The sequence below is a fragment of the Seriola aureovittata genome, chromosome 13 (genome assembly GCF_021018895.1).
Source record: "Seriola aureovittata isolate HTS-2021-v1 ecotype China chromosome 13, ASM2101889v1, whole genome shotgun sequence".
Classification (NCBI taxonomy): domain Eukaryota; kingdom Metazoa; phylum Chordata; class Actinopteri; order Carangiformes; family Carangidae; genus Seriola; species Seriola aureovittata.
The window spans coordinates 6208224-6229825 of record NC_079376.1 but is presented as its reverse complement, the minus strand read 5'-3'; the positions used below and the strand labels follow the sequence as shown (position 1 = coordinate 6229825).

Sequence of the window (21602 nt, the reverse complement as noted above, 5' to 3'; positions counted from 1 at the left end):
ACCTTGCTTATGCCTGCAGGTATTTTGACTTCTGTGGCTGACTAAACCTGCTCTTGTTGCAGTGATGTAATATATAAAACTGACAGGAAAGCCCCAAAGGAAAAAAAAAAAAATATTGTTGGATTAACTAAAACACCGAAATTGTTATCTTGTAAAAAAGAAAAAAAGTCAACTTCCTGGTGTAATTTAACTCAAGTAGAAATATGAATGAGATTCTCACTGAGGGCCTCTGCAGATATCCGAGTAGTGGGATTATTCTTCATAATGGTGTGAAATGTCTCATGACCCTTGAATAAATCTGACAAGCAGACTCGCATTTACAAACTCTGGCTCTCTGTTTGTCTTTATCTCCACTTAACCTCAGCTGAAAATCATTGCCAGTCCACACCATAAAACTGTGGCTTCACACCCACGACCCTGACAGCACAATAGAATTCACATTCACTTTCTCCCTTTTGTTTCCCCTCGTGTAGCTTTAAAATTGCTGAAATTATGATATTCCACACAAAATATTTAGTCTGTTTCCAGTTGAAGCCCAAAATCATCATTTTATGCACATTTCCCAAAATTCAGTCGAATGTATTTGGTAACTTTCTGTGGATTTGAATAAAGTTCGGCTGCACAGTATGAGTTAGTAACGACTGACCCCAACATGCAAACAAGTAGGGGAGTAAGGTAAATAGTGAATTCCAGCGCTCCACTCTGTGAGAGCATGTGCCAGTTGGCAAGGCATTTTGATATAGGTCAACCTACCAGCTGTAAAACCAGATGTTTGCTCCTGGAGTGACAGCTGTCAAAATCGACCCACCGTGCTCCATTAAAAACACTGAAGCCACAGAGTTGAATGTCAAGGAATAGGATGTCATTTGTTTTGCAGGTATTCATAAACCAAAGTATTGGACAAATGAAAAGATGAGAAAGGAAAACTCATTAGGGTTCATCATCTGGGAATCATGAATGTTTGTGACAAACTTTGTGCCAATCCATTTGGTAAATGTCAAGCTATTCTCCCTGTTAAAGTGAAAACATGGACAATAGAAAACCATATGGACCGGAACGAGCTAAATGAACAAGAACAGAAAGCTCTAAACCAGCAGCGATGCCATCTGCCTTCACTTTACATTGCAGAACAGTAAAACAGCCGACTGCCTCTCCACTGCAGAGGAATGTGTGTATGTGCCCGATAAATCAAATCCGGTAAGGTGGCTCCCATTGAGCGCGCAGGCAGCTTTTATCAAGCATCTGCTCAGTGTTTTCCATGTGCGCACACCACGACCTCTGTGCACTGAAACATCAGAGGGGCCTGCAGCAGGGCAGGCTGGGACAGCAGGGGAATCCCTTCAAACACCTTCCTCTTCTTCACCCCCCCCCTTCCCCCTCCACCTCAAAGCTGCTAAACAGAGCGTGTGCAGAAGGCTACTCACGCTGCAATGACAGCACTGATTAGAGATCTACTCAAGAAACCCACTCCCCTCCTCTCTTAATCCAGGGGGAGTTAACACCACTCAAGAGGGTGGAGGAGACTCCGCATAGGAAATGAGGAGCCCCCGGGCGAACAAATGGAAGGAAATGTGAGCTGTAGCTTTACATTAGCCGCAGCATATAGTGAGAGCCGCTGCAAATTTCCTGTCACCTATTCCCTGAAGTGTAGTGTGAATGCTGTGACACCCTGAGGTGCATGAACAGCAGCATGTGATCTTCACCCACTCCAGTCTGCTGTTTGTCATCGGAGCCTGAACATAACCCAAACTGAGTGCAAGAGGGACATCTGCTGGCAACAACTGCAGCTCATTATATTTTCTGATCTTCACCGATCAGACTATGCTGTGTACGCAGTAATGTACACACCGTTTAATGTTTAATGTCCTGTTTCTGAACAATTCTGCATCTTGTCTACCGTCCTCAACCTGCTTACAACTTAAAGTGTGAGCCTGAGTGTGTAAAGTGTGATACCAAATTAAAAAAAAGGTGGTATTTTGTTCATCTTTGTGAAGAAGCTGTTTCTTCTTTCTAACTGCAGCCATGAACGAGATACAGATGCGAACTGTGCACAATAATCTGTGTTGTATAAAGCAAATACTGAACTTTACTCGAGGTATTTCTATTTGATGATGCATTATACTTCTGCAACACTATATTTCAGAAGGAATTCATAATTGCACTACATTTATTTTAGTTATAGTTATTGGTTCCTTTTTTTTTGGTTAAAAATAAGATACAGGAAACTGTTAAAATTAATCCAGTGGTTCCCAACATTTTTGACTTATAACCCCTTACAAAAAAAGTTGGAGCTACTATGTTGGAGCTGCTCACCATGTTTCAAATGAGCTTGTTAATGGTTCCAACGAAGTAAGACTGCCTCCTCTAAACTCCTCAGATGGTTTCATTTAAATAACTGTTCGAAGCCAAAAGAGGTGAAACTATCCAATATTTCAAAACAGAAGCAAAGATTAGAGAAAAGTAGCTGAACCTTCTCTCTCGTTAATCATCTCAGGACCCCTCAGATTTATCTTGGAAACCACTGGACTAAAAACTACCTGACTGTGAAGTAACTAAAACCAGCTCCTCATCCACCAGCTACAACAGTGAAGTGCTACTTACACATTGATGCATCAGAGTTAATACAATAATATATATGAATAATCAGTCCAATAAGCAGTCCTTTTATATTTATGTTAAAGTAACTACATTCTACTGATAAGACTTACGCACTTTTACTTAAGTCGGATCTTGAATGCAGGAGTTTGACTTGTAATGTTGCACAAGTACTTTTATTAAAGAAAGGATGTGAATACTTCTTCCTCCACGGCTACGGTATGTATTATGCTTCATTGTGTGCCATTTATTTGGCAAGTTTTATTATTAGATACTCGCTTGTTTTCCAGGATGTTCCTGGAGCTGTCTTTGATTTTTTCCAGCTGTGAGCATCTGTTCTATTTCCTTTGTGCATCACTGATGAAACATAAATAGTAGAGGTTCATATTTGTGACATTTAACTATTGGAAACAACACAAACAGTTCATTCAGAGTTAATCCTTTATTCAAAGAAATGTTCAAACGATGAGGAGCACAGTTCGCTCAGAGTTAAGTGTGAATGCTACAAGCAGTAAATAGTGGTCGGGTAAAAAATTACAACCTGTTTTAACCAACACAGAAAGTAGTAATTAGCTTTTCTGGAATAAAAAACCAGCATAAAAATCAAAGTCAATCATAATCCTAATCAAAACAACAGAGTGAAATGTGTATTAGAAACACACACACCTACTGCTCCCTTTTGCTTTACAAGACTGAAATGCATACAGGCTGTGCTAATGAGTGCTAATGTTTGAAACAGATGCATGAGAGTGCCATTGTGTTCATGATTTCAGTGAGAAATCAATGTAAACAAAATGACGGTTGTTTAGATGAGTTATCTTCAGACATTCATGTTTAATTTGACATTTTTCGACTAAAGCAAAAGTCCAATTTAAAGTGGTTTAAAGAGTTATGAGTTATGCTTCCGTTTGTCAAACAGCTTCATTCAGGTCCTCTCATTGCTCCACACGTCAGAGCAGCGTTAGGACGGATATGCCACACCTCTCTCCATATACAACAATTTATAAAAGGAAGCCGGAGTCCCTAAATTGTTCGTCTCTTTAATTATATCATGGCATGCATATACTGTACCGTAGACCAACTGACAGGTCGACAACACATCCGAGTTCATTACGTAGAGAACCACAAGTAAACAAAAAATTAAACACCCTGTTGGTTGATTATCAGATTGTTGATAATCAACAATTGTTCATAATACGACACATTATTAAGGGGACATACAGTTTCTACGGAACAACTTTCACCAGGCCTTTTAATTGGAGTGAATATAGTCTAGTGAATCTTTTTATCTAAAGTGGTCTATTTTTCAGCAAACTGACAGTGCAGCTCCGTCAAAGTCAATGTTTCGGTGCGATTGCAGAGCAAAGCACAGATGCTATAAAGGGGGTTCCTGCCCCAAAAACATTAATCGTACATACCTGTGCCAAAAGGATGCACAGACAGACAACTGGGCTGAGACTGAAACATCTGTGGCCCATGTTAAAGTTATAATCCGTAAGATTTTCATGAAATCAAACCCTGTATTTTTATATTTGTGGTCTGCATTTTCTTTAGTAGTAGCCATTAAATATGTTTACATTCAGTATTTGTCTCATTATTTATGGTTGATTCCACCATTCCCACGCTGGACTTAAACTATGGATTCATAGGAAATGAGAGATGTATTTAATCCAGCATCCCCTATTTTCCCTGACATCAGCCGCACTGTTTACAGTTCAAGGCATGGTCACGTTACATTTCTGGTGTACGAATATTTGCTGCATCTCCCATCCTCTGTTATTGAAGTCCAAACAAAGGACTAAATCAAGGAGGATTCACAGGTCAGAGTTCACCTTTGTTCAACTTTGACCAGGCGGATTGTGCTTGTTTGGCCGACTCAGACAACGATGCACTGTTTGTGGAGAAGTTATTATTATTAAGTTATTATTATTAATCTGCTATGTTTTATCACTATTGTCATATATTATCAAACTACCAGATGACTAACTGTAGCATCACTTTCATAGTGCATCGACTCTGATCAGTGTTTATTTATTACCCACTGCCTTTTTCAGGACTGAGTGAGGGTAAATATAATTGAATGGAACTTCCTGCAGCTGTACCACAGCTTTATTGAGTTACTGCTGATGCAAACCAAACATTTCCTACTGCTGCTTTGAATTGAAAGCATTCAACTTGCAAAACATAAGGTGGCTTTTATTGAGAAACAACGATTTATTAAAACAATGTGAATTTGTCTGGCTGCACTGTAGCAGATACACCGGTTTCTGTTCGGGTTGGATTTCTGACAAAGTTGCTCAGAGTGTTTGCTGTAATAATAAACCTTCGTGTTGCCAATGAAATCTTAAGTATTATAACATTTTGGGGCCGTTTCTTTTCATTTGTCTCTCCATTATTCACTGTGAGTGGAACAACGTGTTAACATTGTTATGTTGGGTTGAGCTGTCAACGTCTGTAAAATATATGAAACATAAAATAACAATGTGTATACATTAGCTGAAGAGTAAAACCCAACATCTTAAACCTCAAAACGAGCCTGGTATAATAATTCAGAGATAAACATATAACAACACACAAATCTTTAAAAAACGATGCATAGCATAAACAACATTGCAAAATCCAGCTCCACTGCACTTCATACCTAAACCTCAGCCAGGCGATTTGTTCCCACAAGCGAAAACAGGTGTCAGGAGTGTTTTTGCTTTTTCCAGATGGAGCCTGCTGCTCAGGCGGAGAGGGCGGTGGTGAGAGTCTAAAGCGCTCCTGTTGAAAACGAGGGAAGGAGAAGAAAAGAAGCGAGGTGTTTCTGGGGGCCCAGAGGAAGAGGAGGAGGGGAGGTTCGGGGCGGGGGGGAGGTTTTAGGGCTCCCGGCTGTAAACACTTTTGCTTGGGACCAAAGCTCCTCCAACTCTGCTCACTCCACGGCGCTCCTCTCAAAAGGAGTAGGGGCCATATGACGCTCCACACCGATGCTCTAGCTGTCCTCCTCCTCCTCCTCACGGCTGCACACCACCCTCTTCCTCAGAGCTTCATCAGAGAAACCATGTCCCTTGGGTTCTGGGCGGCCCTCAGGGGACCCTCTTCTTCTCCTCCAGACGTCATCCTGGTCCCCGTCCTCGTATTCCTCCTCTTCATCGTCGTCTTCCTCGCCGTCAGCCTCATGCTCGTCCTCTTGATGTTGGATTAACCTCGCCTGCTCCATCGTCTGTTTCTCTGCAGAGACGCATTCATTCACAACAATCAGTGACCGTTTATGAACCAGCTGCAGATAATGTATAATATATCTGTGCTGTGTTTACATCATATATGTACATAATATAAATGCATCAGGGCTCATTAAGCAGTAATCAGTGTACTCTCATATGAAACTCACTCTGGTAGTAATCAGGAGAAGAAAATCGTCGAGAGGGGAAGACAAAATCTGCGATGAACACCAGTAACTGCAAAAACAAGACAACAATAACCATTAATTCACCGTTAATATCCATGTTCATGCCTGATGAACACTGTATTAACATTCATGCCGTTTCACTCTTATGAATATTGATTTAAGGCAACGTAATTGCTCACCAGTCCCAGCGCAAGGCCGGAGAACAGAGTGGCCAAGCCAAAGATGACGTATGATCCCCAAACAGGGATCCCCAGTTGCTCCGTCATGTAATTATGACAACGCTGGAAAACACAAAAACACTTTTAAATATACAAATACAAATATTGTTTTACAACATTCTCATATATTATTGATCATCAAATTCCATGAATATGACTGTTTAAAAAAACATAAATATATATGTATGACCTATTTTTTCAGATTACTTCCTCAGTAGGTTCTGTTGTCTGTTGACAATAAGAAGAATATAGAATAAACTTGTATTTCACACTGTCAAAAACCTGAATTGAAGACTTTGTAAAGACTGATTTACTTCAACAGCTGTATGTGTTTCCAGTAAGTTTAGCTTTCTGTCCCACATTATGTATTGTCTGCGCTGCATGTGAGGTAAACTTCTTTGCGTCTATTGTGTCAGCTCTGTATCCTGTAAAACTGGATTAGACCCCCCCCCCCCCCGTTGTACACTTAAAGGCAGTTTGGTTTCTCAATGCAGTTTCACACTGGGCAGCACAGTCTTCTTTGAATGGCTTGTGGTAAATGGTATAAATACGTTACTGTACGCAATAACCAGACAGTCAGCGCTTCCTAGAGTGAAATCCTCACTTACCCGGATAAACATGGAGAGCTTGAACAAAGCAGACATTGAATTCATTCTGCAAAAAAAAGGAGGAGGAAACGACACCATGTAATTTAACACAGATTTGTCGAATGGTAACATCACTACAAATCCTGAACAGAAAGAATAAAAACAGTAGTGAAGAACAGGGATTTGTTTGTGGTTGAGATTTTAAACCAGCAGACACACGCTAAAAATAGAGCGAGCGAGGCACGAATCTGATGTTATTTTCAGTTATTTCAAAGCAAAGAGCTACAACGGTGATGCTGTATCAGTGGACTGATGCTTCAATGAGACAATCAAGTTTCTGTTTTCACTGCAGATTCTAACCTGAGAAACAGAGGGATTGTGGATGATATCAAATAAAAACTAAAAAACCCTCTCAGAACTTTGATATACTTACAAACGTACTACAAAATATTATTTATTGCCCAAGAGGCTATAAACTCACAAAAAGGAGGACGGCCCGAACCAAGATGAAACCGGCTCCACTGCTTTCCATTTCTGTTCATGAACAAAGCTGAGGAAGTCATCCTTAGTGCGAGCCCCCTGGTACTTCCGGAAGACGCCATCCTTACAGCTGTGACGTACAGACACACACAGATACTGAACTACGTTTTCCTTGGGAACATCTCATCGAATTATCACAAATGTGTGTATTTAACAGCTGACTGTTAATGTTGAGTGATGTTTTGCATTTTAAGCTAAAGGATAAAAATGCAAAACAGGCGTTAGGCCAAAATATACAAAGTGTTTCATTTGACTGCATTAGATAAACTACGCAAATTAGGATACAAATAAACATTTAGCAAAAAACACAGTCACAATGTGAAGACTGTATCTTGTGGCTTTTTTGTGACTTGAAAATTCATTTTTAAGAACAAAAATTAATACTACTTACTGACTAACTTACTTACCAATTACAAATACTTCCACACATTGGTTAGCACTTGATTTTCTGATACTGATGATAGTTGCTTTTACATTAGGTAAGTCTGTTTTTGAAAGGGTGTAAGGGCTGAAATAGTGCTGATCAACAGAGAGTTTATCAATAATTATTGATTAACTGTTTTAGTTATTTTTCAAGCAAAAATTAAAACCTTTCACTGGTTCTACCTTGTTAAACAACAAGATCTTGTATCATTGTAGATTGAAATGAAATTGGTTTTGGGCTGTTATGTGGAAAAACCTTATTTGAAGATGTTACCTTAGACACTGGGTAATTATGATGGGCAGAGATTAATCTAAAAAACACAGACTAGGTTTACTGTGCTATGCTAAATGACACATTGTTAGAAATGACAGACAATTTCCTCCCTTCCTGATGATGGAATATAAGAAGATTGTGCAGAGATCAGCATAACATTAGTTTGTGTGACATTAGGGCTGCAGCTATCAAAATGTCACAATCAATCAGCTGACTATTTTCCCAATTAATCTGGTAAGTTCTTGGTCTGTTAAACACCAGAAAACAGTTATAAATGCCCATACCAATTTTCTAGAGCACAAGGTGACAAACAACAACAAAATGTAAAAAATATCCAGTTTACGTTAATGTATTAATTTAGAAGCAAAACATTTGCAGATTAATTTTCTGTTGATTGACTAATCAATGAAATGTCGCTGTAGATTCAAAACTAAGTAAACACCAAAGGATAATTTCTTTTCAAGGTGGTACACAGCAGCATTACAGACAGCACAAGCAGTCACACGAAAGAGGAAGCAACAAAAACCGCAAGGACTTACTGGTAAATAGTAGGAAGTGAAGTGATGATGAATCGTCCACTCAGACCTTACAGAGGGAGGAGACGAGCACCGTCAATGTGCAGGAAGTAACATTTGTGACTCACAAATAGACTGAAATAAATTTTAGATTTGGCAGATGGGCTGAATTCATCTCAGACAACTGTTACAGTGCACCACTGGCTAACATCAATACTGACAAAAACCAAACATAATCTTGTTTTTGAAGAGTGTGTGAAGATATGGTAAGGTATATGTATGGTATATGTATTGCAGGATTGTTGTATTAGAAAATTGGACCAAATGTCTCTCTGACTGCACCAGCAAAGCCAGTGGTCACAAGGATTCTCTGCTGGATTAAAGAGAACTGACTCAACACTGGTGTGACACAGTTTCAACAACAAACAGGACATTATACTCCTGGCCTACTGATTTGGCCGTTTTGTCCTGCTGTTTGGTACAATGTAGACATCCTGCACTGGCTTGCAAGCTGTAGTTTGTTATCAGATAGAGAAATCACAGTGGAGCTGCCAGTTGGGAAAGATAATTTTAACATACCGGGTTGTTCTGTCACGTCCACCTTGGCTATGTTGACCCCCATGTCATCCCCCCAGTCTGCAAACTCCTTCCACACCGACTGCAGCTGCTGGCATGCTGGACACCAGGGTGCGTAGCTGCAGGAGGGGGTGGAGGAGTGGAGGGTATTAAGTTTCACATATAAATCCTCAGATAAACAGCACAATCACTTACAACAATGTGTAGATGTTCAGTGAGAACGAGCTGACATGTACTGATGACCTGATTAGCTGTTTGTGCTTTTTATTGGTCTGTGCTAGCTAAAAGATGGCAGCTGTTAGCGTAGAGAGAGAGACAATTTTAGCAACTTGTCAGGACTAAAAAGAGACAAATAAGACAATAAGCAGATAAGACTGAGCAATATATCCTGTAGCCGACCGGACACGGGAATTCACGCCCCAATTTCTATACGAGCTTAAAAAAAGCCAACGGACAAGCTAGCTAGCCGGTTAGCCGTTAGCAGCAGGACACTTACAATTCAATCATCCATTCTCCAGCCAGGATGTCCTCCCAGTTCCCGTCGGTGACTTCTTTCAGGCTGTCCGGCTTGGCCCAAACTGGCAGCGACGTTAATTGTAAGACCAGGAATAAACAGCATATCCATGAGCGGTGTTTTGACTGTAACATTGCTATGTCCGCACGGCTGTTCGCCATGACTGTCTGAGCTGGACTTCCGTTGTGCGCCTTAACGTCCGAGTCACGTGGTTTAGTGTTTCACCGACGGCAGGAAGTGAAAGTCTGCATGAAATTATCTTTAGCAAACACAGGTTACAGTGGTCTATCAGGTTTGTTCTCTTAGTCTTAAAGCTGCAATGTTCAAAACAGAGATGTGCTTATTAAAACAAATGCAGTTTAAATTATTGCTACGAAATGCAGTAGGTTTAAGCAGCGTCTGAAATATGTAAAAATAAATGAGCTACTTCATTCTTATTTGTTGTAAACCTTTGAATCCAGCAGGTGGTGCCATTGTCCCTAAAATAACTCAGAAATTAGGTACAGTCGAGACCAAACATTTTATTTCATGCTCTGTGATTCAGCATATTCAATTTAAAATAAAAGAATGGATGAAATATTAAAGTACCAAGTGTCAGCTTTAATCTGAATTTTTTAACATCAATATAGAAAATACTGTTCATGGGAGATATAGACCTTTTATTGTGCCAAACATTTAGGGGTTCGATAGTAATGGGACAGACACAAAGTCAAACAAAATCATCTCATTTTATATTTTGTGGAAAGTCCTATGCTATACTGTCTTGAAGTCTTGGACCAATAGACATCACCAGATGCTTTGTACCTCCCCTGGTGATGCTCCCTTTCCCAGGCTTCACTACAGCCACATTCAGCTCTTGCCACATCTCTCTGCCTTTAGTCTGGTCTTCAGCAAGTGGAGTGCATGATTAATCAGACTGAGATCAGGTGAATGACTCAGCCAGTCGAGGGTATTCAACCTCTTCACCCTAAAAAGCTCTTTGGTTGTGTTGGCAGTATGTCTGCCATCGTTGTCTTGCTGAATGATGAAATGTCGTCCAATGGGTTTTGATGCATTTGGCTGAATCTGAGCACACAGAATGCTCCTGCAAACCTCTGCATTCATTCTGTTTCTTCCGTCAGCAGTGAAATCATCAGTAAATGTCAGTGTTTCAGTTCCATTGGCAGCCTTATGTGTCCTAGTCATAACAGAAGCAGCACCGTGTTTGACAGATAAGCTGGCATGTATGCATTTTTTTCTCTCCATACTTCCATCATTCTGGTAGATGTTTTCGTTCCTAAGGCTTACCAGGGGTTTGCATTTTATTTTGAATTCTCTAAGGTTGTGGTCATGAAGTATTCTCTTGATATTTGACAAGGTAATATGTCCTCCTACATCGTGGAGAACATTTCTTGACCTGCTGTGCAGTCATAAAAAGGTTTTTCTTCACCATGCAAATGATTTTCAGCTCATCCACAAGGCTTGAGCTCATCAGTCGACCAGTTCGTTTGCCATCTTCTAGTTTTCCTGTGTGCAGAGTTTTGCTTTTTTTGGAGCCTCATTATTATCTTTTTCACTTGCACTTACACCTCTTTACTCCTAATATTGACAGACAACGCCTCCTCAATTTAAATGGCAACTTCCAACTCTGAGTCACGTGAAGCCCATTTGTGCATGAACTAGCGTTGAAACAACACGACACATTAGTAGGCAATTACTTGTGAACTCTTGCTCTATGTGTCAAAAGGGATACATCTCCCACAAGGTTCTTTCTATATTGATTCAAACCCACTCAAATGAAAGCCGAGACTTGGCACTAATGTAGTATCAATGTTTGTTTTTTTCAAATTGAATGTGCTTAAGCAAAGAGCCTGAAGAATAACAAATGTCTAAGTGTCCAAATATGTACAGTCTGGGCTGTTATTATGAGTTGCAAATATTTATCATAAATGGAAAGAGATTCAATGAAAAATATATCGAAGATGATTGGCAGGTGGCTACAGATTTGATTAGGTTTATTTTTGGAAGTGGGTGGTGGATGTGGTGGTTAGGTTGTCTTCTTTTCTGTGTGTTTTTTTCTTTTTGAACTCAATAACAGTCCCAAAAAACCACAGCGTGAGCGCAAGCAAAGATTTAAGGGACAGATAAATACATTCATAGTCTTGACAAATATTGAGAACACGTAAAAACAGACCAGAGTAATCAGTGTTTTTGATCCAAGAGGAACTGTGTTCTTTACTTGGTATCTTCAAAGCTGCATGGCCTGACTGTTTTGCATTTTGCATCCATCGCATGCAAAATCCATTTGATTTGACTTGGAGGTGAAGTGCAATCCTATTAGACTCTGCCTTCTAAGTAATGTCAAACTACTTCCCAGGATCCTGACTGCCAGATACAGAAAAGCCCTGTTATAGTACCAACAGTACCAAGAATCTGCTAAAATGTACACCTGTCCATCCATTAGGCCATGCAGTCATTTCCTGTCACATGTCTGGATGGGCTGCAGTGGAGGTAGATTAAGCATACATCCTTCTATTCAGCCATGTCCTCTTGCCGGTGTCCCCAGATTAGATGGGATATAGTCACAGTTTGAATCACCCAGGATGCCTCCCTGTGGCTGCCTCTGCAGGGAGGCAACAATGACATTCATCCCACACCCACAGATACCTAAACAACATCAACTAGCTCTGTAATTGTGAAGGAGCACTGATTGTACTCATGTTTCTTATGGATATCTGAGCTCTTAAAGGATATTTGATCTTACAGAAATATGATATTAATATTCTTTATTGTTATTTAAGATGGACTTACCTTTATTTTTTCAGGTAAGCCCCATTGAGATCTCCTTTTCAAGGGAGACCTGAAGACAAATAATACAAGATACAGAAAAAGAAGAAATGTTTTTCTTTTGGTCACTACCCAAAGATCATCAACATAACTGATGGCAACAGCTGTTGCTCCTAAAACATGTTCTTCACTTATGAATCTGCCATTCACTCTCCAATCTTGACCTTCAAATTGCTTAAATTAGTTTTTTGTGCTCACTTAGTTTGCCACACATTTTGTGGTTCATGCCAGCTTGCGTGTGTGTGTGTGTGTGTGTGTGTGTGTGTGTGTGTTGTGTGTGTGTGTGTGTGTGTGTGTGTGTGTGTGTGTGTGTGTGTGTGTGTACAAGAGCGAGAGAGTCAATCAGCCTGCCTCTGTGTTTCTCTGCATGAGAGGATTTCACTCTGAGTGAATCTGCTGAATGAGAGCAGTTATTATTGCTGGGAACCTGCAGGCAGAATGCAATGGCAGCCAGTTATCAGTGCACCTCACACTCTAAAAATACCCTCCAGATGACATCCTTTTGTGCCCCTACCAACGCCCCCTTTCTCCAGCCATCAGCTCTGCTCCACTTACAGCACAAAATGAATCTCCTTCCTGGCTCGGCAGTCATCTGCTCTCCTCCTTTAAACTTAATGTGGCAGTGAGGAAAATAAGTGGTAGACCTGGGAGTTGTTCTGTGTTGTTTTTCCAATCCTGATTATGTTGCTCAGATTGCTGCCGGTTGAAGGCAGGAACATTGTGGCATTTTCTCCCCTTTTTTTTAGACCACTGATTCCAATATTAATTACTGTATTTTGACAATAAAATCAATCAGAGTTGACATGAATTTTGGCGCAGACTTTCACAATCCTGGATGAACCTAACATTTGTAATAACTTGATTTATCATACCTCTATCACTAATGGTGCTTTTAAGTGAGGTCACGTTTATCTGAAAGGCCCACTGATGTGACACGATGTTGCTCTCAGCAGCAAAAACATTCTCAACTCTGGACGGTTTTTGTAATTTTACATGTTAAGGACCAGTGTGTAGGATTTAGTGGCATCTAGCGGTGTGGTTGCAGATTGCACCCGAGTAATTACCCCTCCACTCATCCTCCTTTTCGGAGAACATGGACTGTATATAAAAATGGACGTCGACTCTGGGTCTGGAAAATGAAGCCAATGTGGAAGTGTCTTAAACTTGTATTCTATCGAATGGCTGACTGCACTGGTTGCAAAAAGAAGTCAGATTGTAGTGAAGTCTATGGGAAAATGACCCTACTTGTCACTTGATTTATTACCTCAGTAAACGTTTTTGTTATGTTTTTATGGTCTGAATCAGTAGTTTGAAGTTTTCTTGAATACAACATGATGTTCATTTTTCAAATTCTGGTCCTATTTAAAAGAAAATAGATGTTAAAGCAGAGTGGTTTTAGGGCAGGGCTTCAGGACCCACCAGGTGTGCAAATGTACACAGAGACCTTAACCAGTTCATCCCAGGTACATGCTTGTGTCTCATAGCTTGTGGTTAAGTATATTGTGTATTTTCATTTCATGCATTTCATTAACCCCATTACCATTCTGTTCAAAGGAATGCATTTTATTAAGATTTGTTTTACCATTTGTAAGTGTCCTTGTTTTCTGCTTTAATTCATATGTATTAGGTGAACCTGGATGAAGCTAATGCAGTATAATGGGACAGGCCTGCAGTAAATCTTCCCTCATGAGGATTAAAATGTTCAGTATTTACTGAATCGGTTTGAGAAGTGTTGGTTTATTTTAATGGTCAAGCTCTTCAGGATTTTGCTAGTTATGTGCCTGCAATGCAATAGCTTTGAAGGCATATATTCGTATTCTGCATACTTATTCATCTTAGTCATCTTCTGTATAGAAATTTCGGCACATAACTAGTCCCACAGCTTTGAGAAAACCCAGACAATATATATATTCTTAGCGAATCGAGTAACCATGGTAATGTAAATGCTGATAAAAGGTGAAAAAATTCCCATAGAGAATGAATGGGGAGACGTCTTGGAAAACGACCAAACCCAGCCCTTGGAGCTCTACTGCTGCATCATACTTCAACACACACACACACACACACACACACACACACACACACACATACACTTTTGACAGAAACACACAAACACCATCTCCACGATTTGGATTAACCTTCAAAATAAAAGTCTCAACATGGTAAAAGGGAATTATCTGCTCTGTTATGCAATTTATACTGCCAAACACAGAAGCACAGACACTTTCAAAATAAGAGTCTTACTCCTCCCCAGCTCCACCCTCTCATCCAAATATGGTTTCTTCTGGCTCCAACTTTGCCAAACTTGAGGCTTCAAAACGGCAGTTCACAAACCAATGGATGATGTCGCGGCAGTTGGTAGAGAACCTGTGGCTTTTTTTTAAATAAACCAAAAGGCCCTCCCTAGAGCCTGTGTTTGGTTTGTTAATTCTGGGCTGCTGTATAGAAACATGGCAGTGCAACTCGCGTTGAGACAGACCCGCTCCCTAAGCTGATAAAAACCCAAGGTTTCTTAGTTTTAGGTGATTACACACTAATGAAACACAATTATGAATGTTGTATTCCACTTCTGTCGGTAGATCACCCTAAGTCACACACACTGGTCCTTTAATTTGCTGTTGATTAAAGTGTTGATGGCTGGCCAGAGGCTGGTTGTTGCCATGGTTACTGCTCCGGTAGAGCAGCTTGTGGATGCCAGTATCTGTGGCTGCAGCCCTTAAACTGTTTTTCTTTTTAAACTCTTTTAGGAATGGGTTGTTACACAACTTAAAGCTGCTATTATCTACATTTTTATAATGACCAGGGTTACTTGACCTGCATCTTGAAGGTGTGCTCATAGTGATAAACTTGCTCCACCTACTCCTCTCTACAGAGAATTTCAGCTCATTGTTGGGTCTACTGTCAGCAATGTTACTGGTTCACTCTCACCACTCCTGTCAGCCTTCGCTCAAAACTTATTTTCTGGTGCAAATTAGTTGTATATAAACATAATTTCCAGGAAACAGGTTTTTCCTCAGGAAATTAGTGGAGACCAAAACAGAACAAATGAAGACTTGCACTTGCATTGGCCAGTTGGCCAGAAACATGACTCTAAATTAATGAATCTAATGTTGTATCTGCTGGATTTGTAAATAGGCAACTGTTTGCTAACATTATGTCATATCAACTCAAGGTGATCATGTGTGTACTACTCATTTTTCCTGTACCCAAGCGGCCAAAAAGGTAAGTTATTTCAGTTTTACTAAATGGACTTTTGGGGGAATTTTTTGTTTTGTCAGTTGCTGTTTCCAAAGTAAAGACTGTACTTTGAACTCTAATTTTCAAGTCAGCATGGGTGAAAAGTATGCATGTACGCATATTGGCAAACACTATCATCATCTGCTGATGAAAGTTTCAGAGCAGCTACTAAATGGACCTTGAGGTGAGATTGTTTGTTGACAGTTGTTTCCAAAGTAAAGAATGTACTCTAAACCTCAATTTGAAATGTAATAATTTCAAAGCAATATTCTGTTAAATATTGTCGAGTGAAGTTACATTTTTTTTGTTTTTGTGAAGCCCAATACCTCCTGACTAACCTGGGCTTTCCTATAAGACAAACCCTGAGCACATAACGAAAGAAAAAGGTGAAAATCCCAGAAGAGGAAATTGCAAGAGAGGTCCCCTCTCATCTGAAAGCTGGACGTGCAGTAGTACCAAAACCAGCAGTGATCTAATAGGATTAAACTATAGTTGGTCCAGTATTAATGTAGCAAATCCAATGAAATAAGTCCAAGAAATGAGTCCAGAGAATGAGTCCAATGGAATGATTCCACTTTATACATCCATGTGAGTTCTACTTTGGTGCGTCGCCATAATTTGGATCATGTAGAAGCACAGACTAATTACTGCCAAATCAAATCCATCAGGGTGATTATTGTAGCAGCACAAAGTGTAGCAAGGCTCCATGAAGCAGCAGAGATTCAGGAAAAAAAAAATCTGCTCCATTGTTGCCACACATCATTGCAGTCACAGCAGGTGTTTAACATCAGGTGTAAATGGCTGTGACCACAAGTGCAACGTACAAGAAAGTCTCAGTGCAAAGAGAGCACTGCACAGCAGTGGTTTGTGTTCCTTAAAGTCAGTGCAGATTTACATGTTGAGCACATTTTGTGTGCACGTGTTGTGTGGCCTGTTTCCTTTAAACCCCATAAGAATAAACAAAAAAGAAGTTCAATATTTAAACAGCGTGTGCACTAAACTACAAATCATGAAATATTATGAGAAAAGTGACAGCCTGAGATCATCACTGTGTATGCATGTGTGGGTCCACATCCACATGCAATCTGAATGTGAAATGTTAATTGTAAAACCCATCAACTTGAGTATTGTCTGGCCCATAAAGGTACGACTGCAACACTTTCCCTGCAGCACCAGCAGGTGTAGATGCTTTTTTCTTCTGACAGTCACAATTTCTTTCATCCTCACATATTTTCTTTTTCATTATTTTCAAGGTTGCATTACCATTGCCACAACTTGGAGACCACAGCTGTGACACTTGCAGTGGGCCTGTGCAACTGTAGCGCTGCATGGATGTGAAGGTCATCAGTGGGCAGTGTTCCTTTATTTTTTATGCAACTGTATTGTCATGCAGCTCTCAGAAACGGTTAGGATCCACGTGAGCCGTGATGGATTCCAGTAATTTCAAGGTTTTGAGAGTGATGAGTGAGAAGTGGCACAGCGTGGGAGTGAGGAGGTGGAGCATGTACTCCAATCACAGCTAAGCCTCTCACACTGAGGCCGCACTACACAACACTTTACAATCAGTTTCTCCGGGTATTCCACTTTTTTCTGTCCCCAAAAAAATCTCACTCACTCGCAGTTTTCTGCCTTTTCACCTAAATTCAGCAGTGATGCATTGCAATCCAAAACCTCAGGAAAATCCTTGTCCGTCTCTTTATATCTCACCATCTTTTCCCAAGTGATAAGATATATCAGTGACATGATTTTTCAGCAGAGCCATTCTGCAGCCCTGCACTGTCCACAACTTGTCCATCGGCAGGTGCCTCTTCAACCGCCTTCCAGATGTGGTGACTTCAATCAAAACAGGCAACATACAGTACTGGCTGTACTTCTTATTAGTTAAGACAGTATTCATAATGGTTGTACAGTTAGGATTGTTAACTCATGGGATACACGGGACCACCCTTCGCAGAAGTCTTGTAGCAAACAGACTCCCTTCATTAGAAACCAGCAGATTTCTAATCAACACATTTTGATGCAAATAATGGATAAATTGAAAAAACATGTTGCTACCAGCAGAAATGTTTCATGTGCATTCATTTTATTATCAGTAGTCATCTTACACACTGTGTTTGACTGATTTGAGCACAGTATAAAGACAGAATGTTTCAAACAAACACAGAAGTGTGTTTGTTGTCGTTCCCTCTTTAAAATGACGTGTCAGAACAATCAAGGGGGACAAGCCGAGTGAGGGACAGTCATTTTTCCCAGTGGACCTTACGAGGAAGACCAGACATGAGAGATGGGAAGCTTAGCGTGGCAATTTCAGCTAAATACCAGCTGCTCCAGGAAACCCCATCAACATCTGGAGCCACTGAAGCAGCCCTAATTACCTGTGAGATTTCATATTTTGCCTTGTGTCCTTTCATACATCTTACTTATTCTCACAATGAGGACTTCCTGTGGTTCAGACTCTCCAGAGGGATTCGCTGCCAACTGCTCACAGATTTCAAGCTTCAGGCAGCGTGGTTACGCTCCAGCTGTTGCCGTAACACACAACATCACAACAACACCTTTCTTTTCACTGTGGATAACTAAATTTGATATTAATTAGCTGGCTATATGTCTTGTAAGAGCGACCACGTGTTGATTAATTGATTACAAGTTCTTTTTATTCAAACATGTTGGTTCTGTTGTGTGTGTATAATAAATAGTGAGGATGAATATGAACATGCTAAAATAAATACAGGACGACTATTGGGATCAATATGATGAGATATACACAATGTGAACACTAGTAAGAGTATGAATATCATGAAATGTAAATGCATAAACTCAAAAATTGTCAGAAAAAAAAGCATAAAAGTAAAACTGTGATACACCAGAAACTGTTGAAGATATCAAAAAGTTGAATACAAGTTTAATAGCTGAAAGTCTTGTGAACAGTTTAAAGTTTGAATGAAGTCTGTAGCTGAAAGTATGCTGAAGTAGTTAAAGTTCACAGAGGCTGAAGTTTTCAATGATTTGAACATCGTCTCCACTCATTTGAATGGCAAACAAAAGCAGAAAAAGCTTAATATTTCAAAAATGATAAATAGTAGAAATAAGAAAAGTAATAGCAGAAATGTCCTGAACGAGCTGAATGTTTTGATAGTTGAATGTTTTTTGTAGCACAAGTATAAAGGAGTATTTAGGTGCCCAAATGCAAACGGAAGATCATAAAGATTTGAATAACAAAAATAGATTTAGATTCAATTTTCTAATTTAGTATTAGAGGTTCTGAAAACTTTGCATGCAAGATTGTGTTTGAGATTTTGTTGTTTTCTATATGAGGTTAATTTCTGTTGTGACATTTCTAAATGGCTCTTAAAGGCCTCAAAAATTCTAATTATACACTTGCACATGATTAGTAATCAGTCATTCTTCTCCCTTCATTTCTATCCACAGGGCCATTAGTGAGCCTTGTGTGAAAGGGGAGCTGGGTGTACTTTATTGCTTTCTATCAAATTCCTCTCTTTTAACATCACAGTATTATGAGTTTTTCTGTTCAGCGTAAATTTAAAACTGCAGTAATTGCCTTTGTAACAGAAACAACACCTCCTGCCTCTCTCATGAAAACTATAAATCACTGTGCAACCCCAAACCACATTAAGGATTCTACAGCATAATGCCTTTTCTCATTTGTGAAGTCACAGTACAAACAGTATCTGCGGTCTTCAGCTCAGCCGCCTGCAGAAGTGTCAAAGTATCAAGCTACTGAACCCTCTGGCCACTGATTAATGAGTCTCTCTCCTCCCACAGCCTGCAGCCCTCTTAGAGGTGCCACTGAGCTCTCATTTGTTTTCACGTCTGTGTCACCTGCAGGGACAATGTTGAATTCAACCCATGTGCCACATTGTGGATGTGTTGCACACTGGATGATAAATGGTTTGTCTTCTGATGGTATGCTGTAATTAAGCTTCTCAGATAGCAGATAGGTGCCTCTAATTACCAAACACTTCTGTGACAAACAATCTTTGCTCAAATGCAGCAAAATGTTAAATTCATCAATGGCAGCTTAACTGGTTACTAATTTAAAATTGCTTTAAAATACAGGAAGTGCACACATTTATCACTTGAAGTATTGGGATTTGTTAATCACATTTTTCCACATATTTTATAATTTATCATCATTGATCAATTAATTATTAATTATATATATATAATTTTAGCCTAATTTTCTATCAAATTTGCTTCAGAAATGAAAGGGTTATTTAGTTAAATTTCTTTTCTTCTAATTTTGTTGAAAGGGTTAGCTGGCTCACTGATTGGTTAGGAGATTATAACCGGGCAGTAAAGTAATTGAAACAAGCACACCCAAAGCCCCCCAACCGGAAATCGGAAAAAAGAAATCCAGTGAAGAAGAAGTTGCCGGACGATCTGGATGAACTTCACATGAGAATATACTAAACTTGGAATACTTCTGTGATAAAACTTGAAGCTTTTAATCGGTGGACCATTACAGACTGAAGGAATATAAATAATGAAGGAACAGACAGACAATCCCAACCATTTAAAAGGTAGGGATTCGTCACCATTTCGCTCTCTTGCTGGTTTAAATCTGAATTAATTATACTTTTGCAAAATAGCAAAAATATAAAATTTATTGGCCGTGACTCACGACCAATGGGAATTATACAAATACTGTTAGCTAACTGGTTCAATTATACATTACTGTTAGCTAACAGTTTCAACTGTACATGTTAGCTAATTATTTCAGTTATACACGGCTGTTGGCTAACTGTACAGTTACAGACATGTTAGCTAACTGTTGGCTAACTGTTATAGACATGTTAGCTAACTGGTTCAGTTGTATGACTGTAAGCTAACTATTTCAACTGTTTGTCCATCACTTCTAGGTAACTAAACTATGTATTGTTTGCTATCTGTTTCGATATATAGGCCTACATTACTGTTAGCTAACTGTTTCAACTGTTTAGCTATTAGCTGTTTAGCTAACTATTTCAGTCATTTATGACTACCCCCTGGAAACTGTAGAAACTAACTTTTTCAACTGTTTATCCAATACTTTTTATCCATTATCCCCTGCGGCACAAATTCCCCTGAATGGGAATTGCTGTGCTGAAATATGTACAGTGACGTATTGCTATCCATTTTTCTCCAGTAAATGCATGTGGACAGTAAGAGACAGTCTCTAAATGTGATGTATGACCATAAATCCAAGAGCTAAAGAACCATACAAAATGGTGAATGCTTCAGTGCGGTGTGTGATATCTTGTGGAATGAATTTATGGTACGCTGTCAGCCACCCAAGAAGAGGCAGGGATGGAAAAATCCATCATCTACAGGGAGAAAATAGTATTTTACCAACACTAACATAATTGTGGCTACAGCGAGATTAGCTGAGAATGCCTTCAGGTCAGTGCCACAGCTGAGCATAGGTCAGTGCTAAATTTGATTTCTTTAATAGGTTTAGTTTAATCTGACTGGGAACCTCCTTAGTAGCATTAGATCCATCTCTCTCATGGTGGAAAATACAAGTTACATGCAATGGTTGGTTTATGATGCATTTTCCTGCATGTCGTCGATTCTCCTTTAGGCAGTTTTCATGTCTGTTTAAGCTTCTATGTGTATGCTTTTAGCTACATTATCCATGTCATTAGACATCAATGAAAGGTTTTGTTTGTCTTGTCTTAATGCATGTGTGTGTCTGAGTCCAATGATGCTTTGCAGTGAGTTATTCATTAAAGGAAAGGGAGGGGCGATGCATTGAATGACTTAAGAGGAGGAGGTATGGTTAAAATGGGGTCAGTTGGACAGTGTGTCACTGGGCCATGGAGCACAAATGATTCTGCTGAGCTCAGCAGAGCTCAGCTGACATCCTGATGCCTTGACTCATCATGGGCCAGCTGTTTTCAGATTTA

General features: G+C 39.7%; 1 protein-coding gene across 1 annotated transcript; it reads right to left on the bottom strand.

Moving 5' to 3' along the window:
• Positions 1-3022: 3022 nt before the first annotated feature.
• tmx1 (thioredoxin-related transmembrane protein 1) lies at positions 3023-9832 on the bottom strand. The gene is made up of 8 exons (XM_056393983.1): positions 9616-9832; positions 9123-9238; positions 8568-8613; positions 7273-7401; positions 6813-6858; positions 6166-6267; positions 5969-6035; positions 3023-5808 (listed from the first exon to the last, which is right to left on the bottom strand). The coding sequence occupies exons 1-8, from the start codon at positions 9792-9794 to the stop codon at positions 5570-5572; spliced, it is 924 nt and encodes a 307-aa protein (XP_056249958.1). The 5' UTR covers positions 9795-9832; the 3' UTR covers positions 3023-5569.
• Positions 9833-21602: the final 11770 nt, after the last annotated feature.

Coding starts and splice junctions, on each gene's coding strand:
- tmx1 (XM_056393983.1), bottom strand. CDS start 9,794: ATGGCGAACAGCCGTGCGGACATAGCAATGTTACAGTCAAAACACCGC. Junction 8,614..9,122: donor GGACGTGACAGAACAACCCG/GTATGTTAAAAT, acceptor TCCCTCTGTAAG/GTCTGAGTGGACGATTCATC. Junction 6,036..6,165: donor CCGGCCTTGCGCTGGGACTG/GTGAGCAATTAC, acceptor TTGTTTTTGCAG/TTACTGGTGTTCATCGCAGA.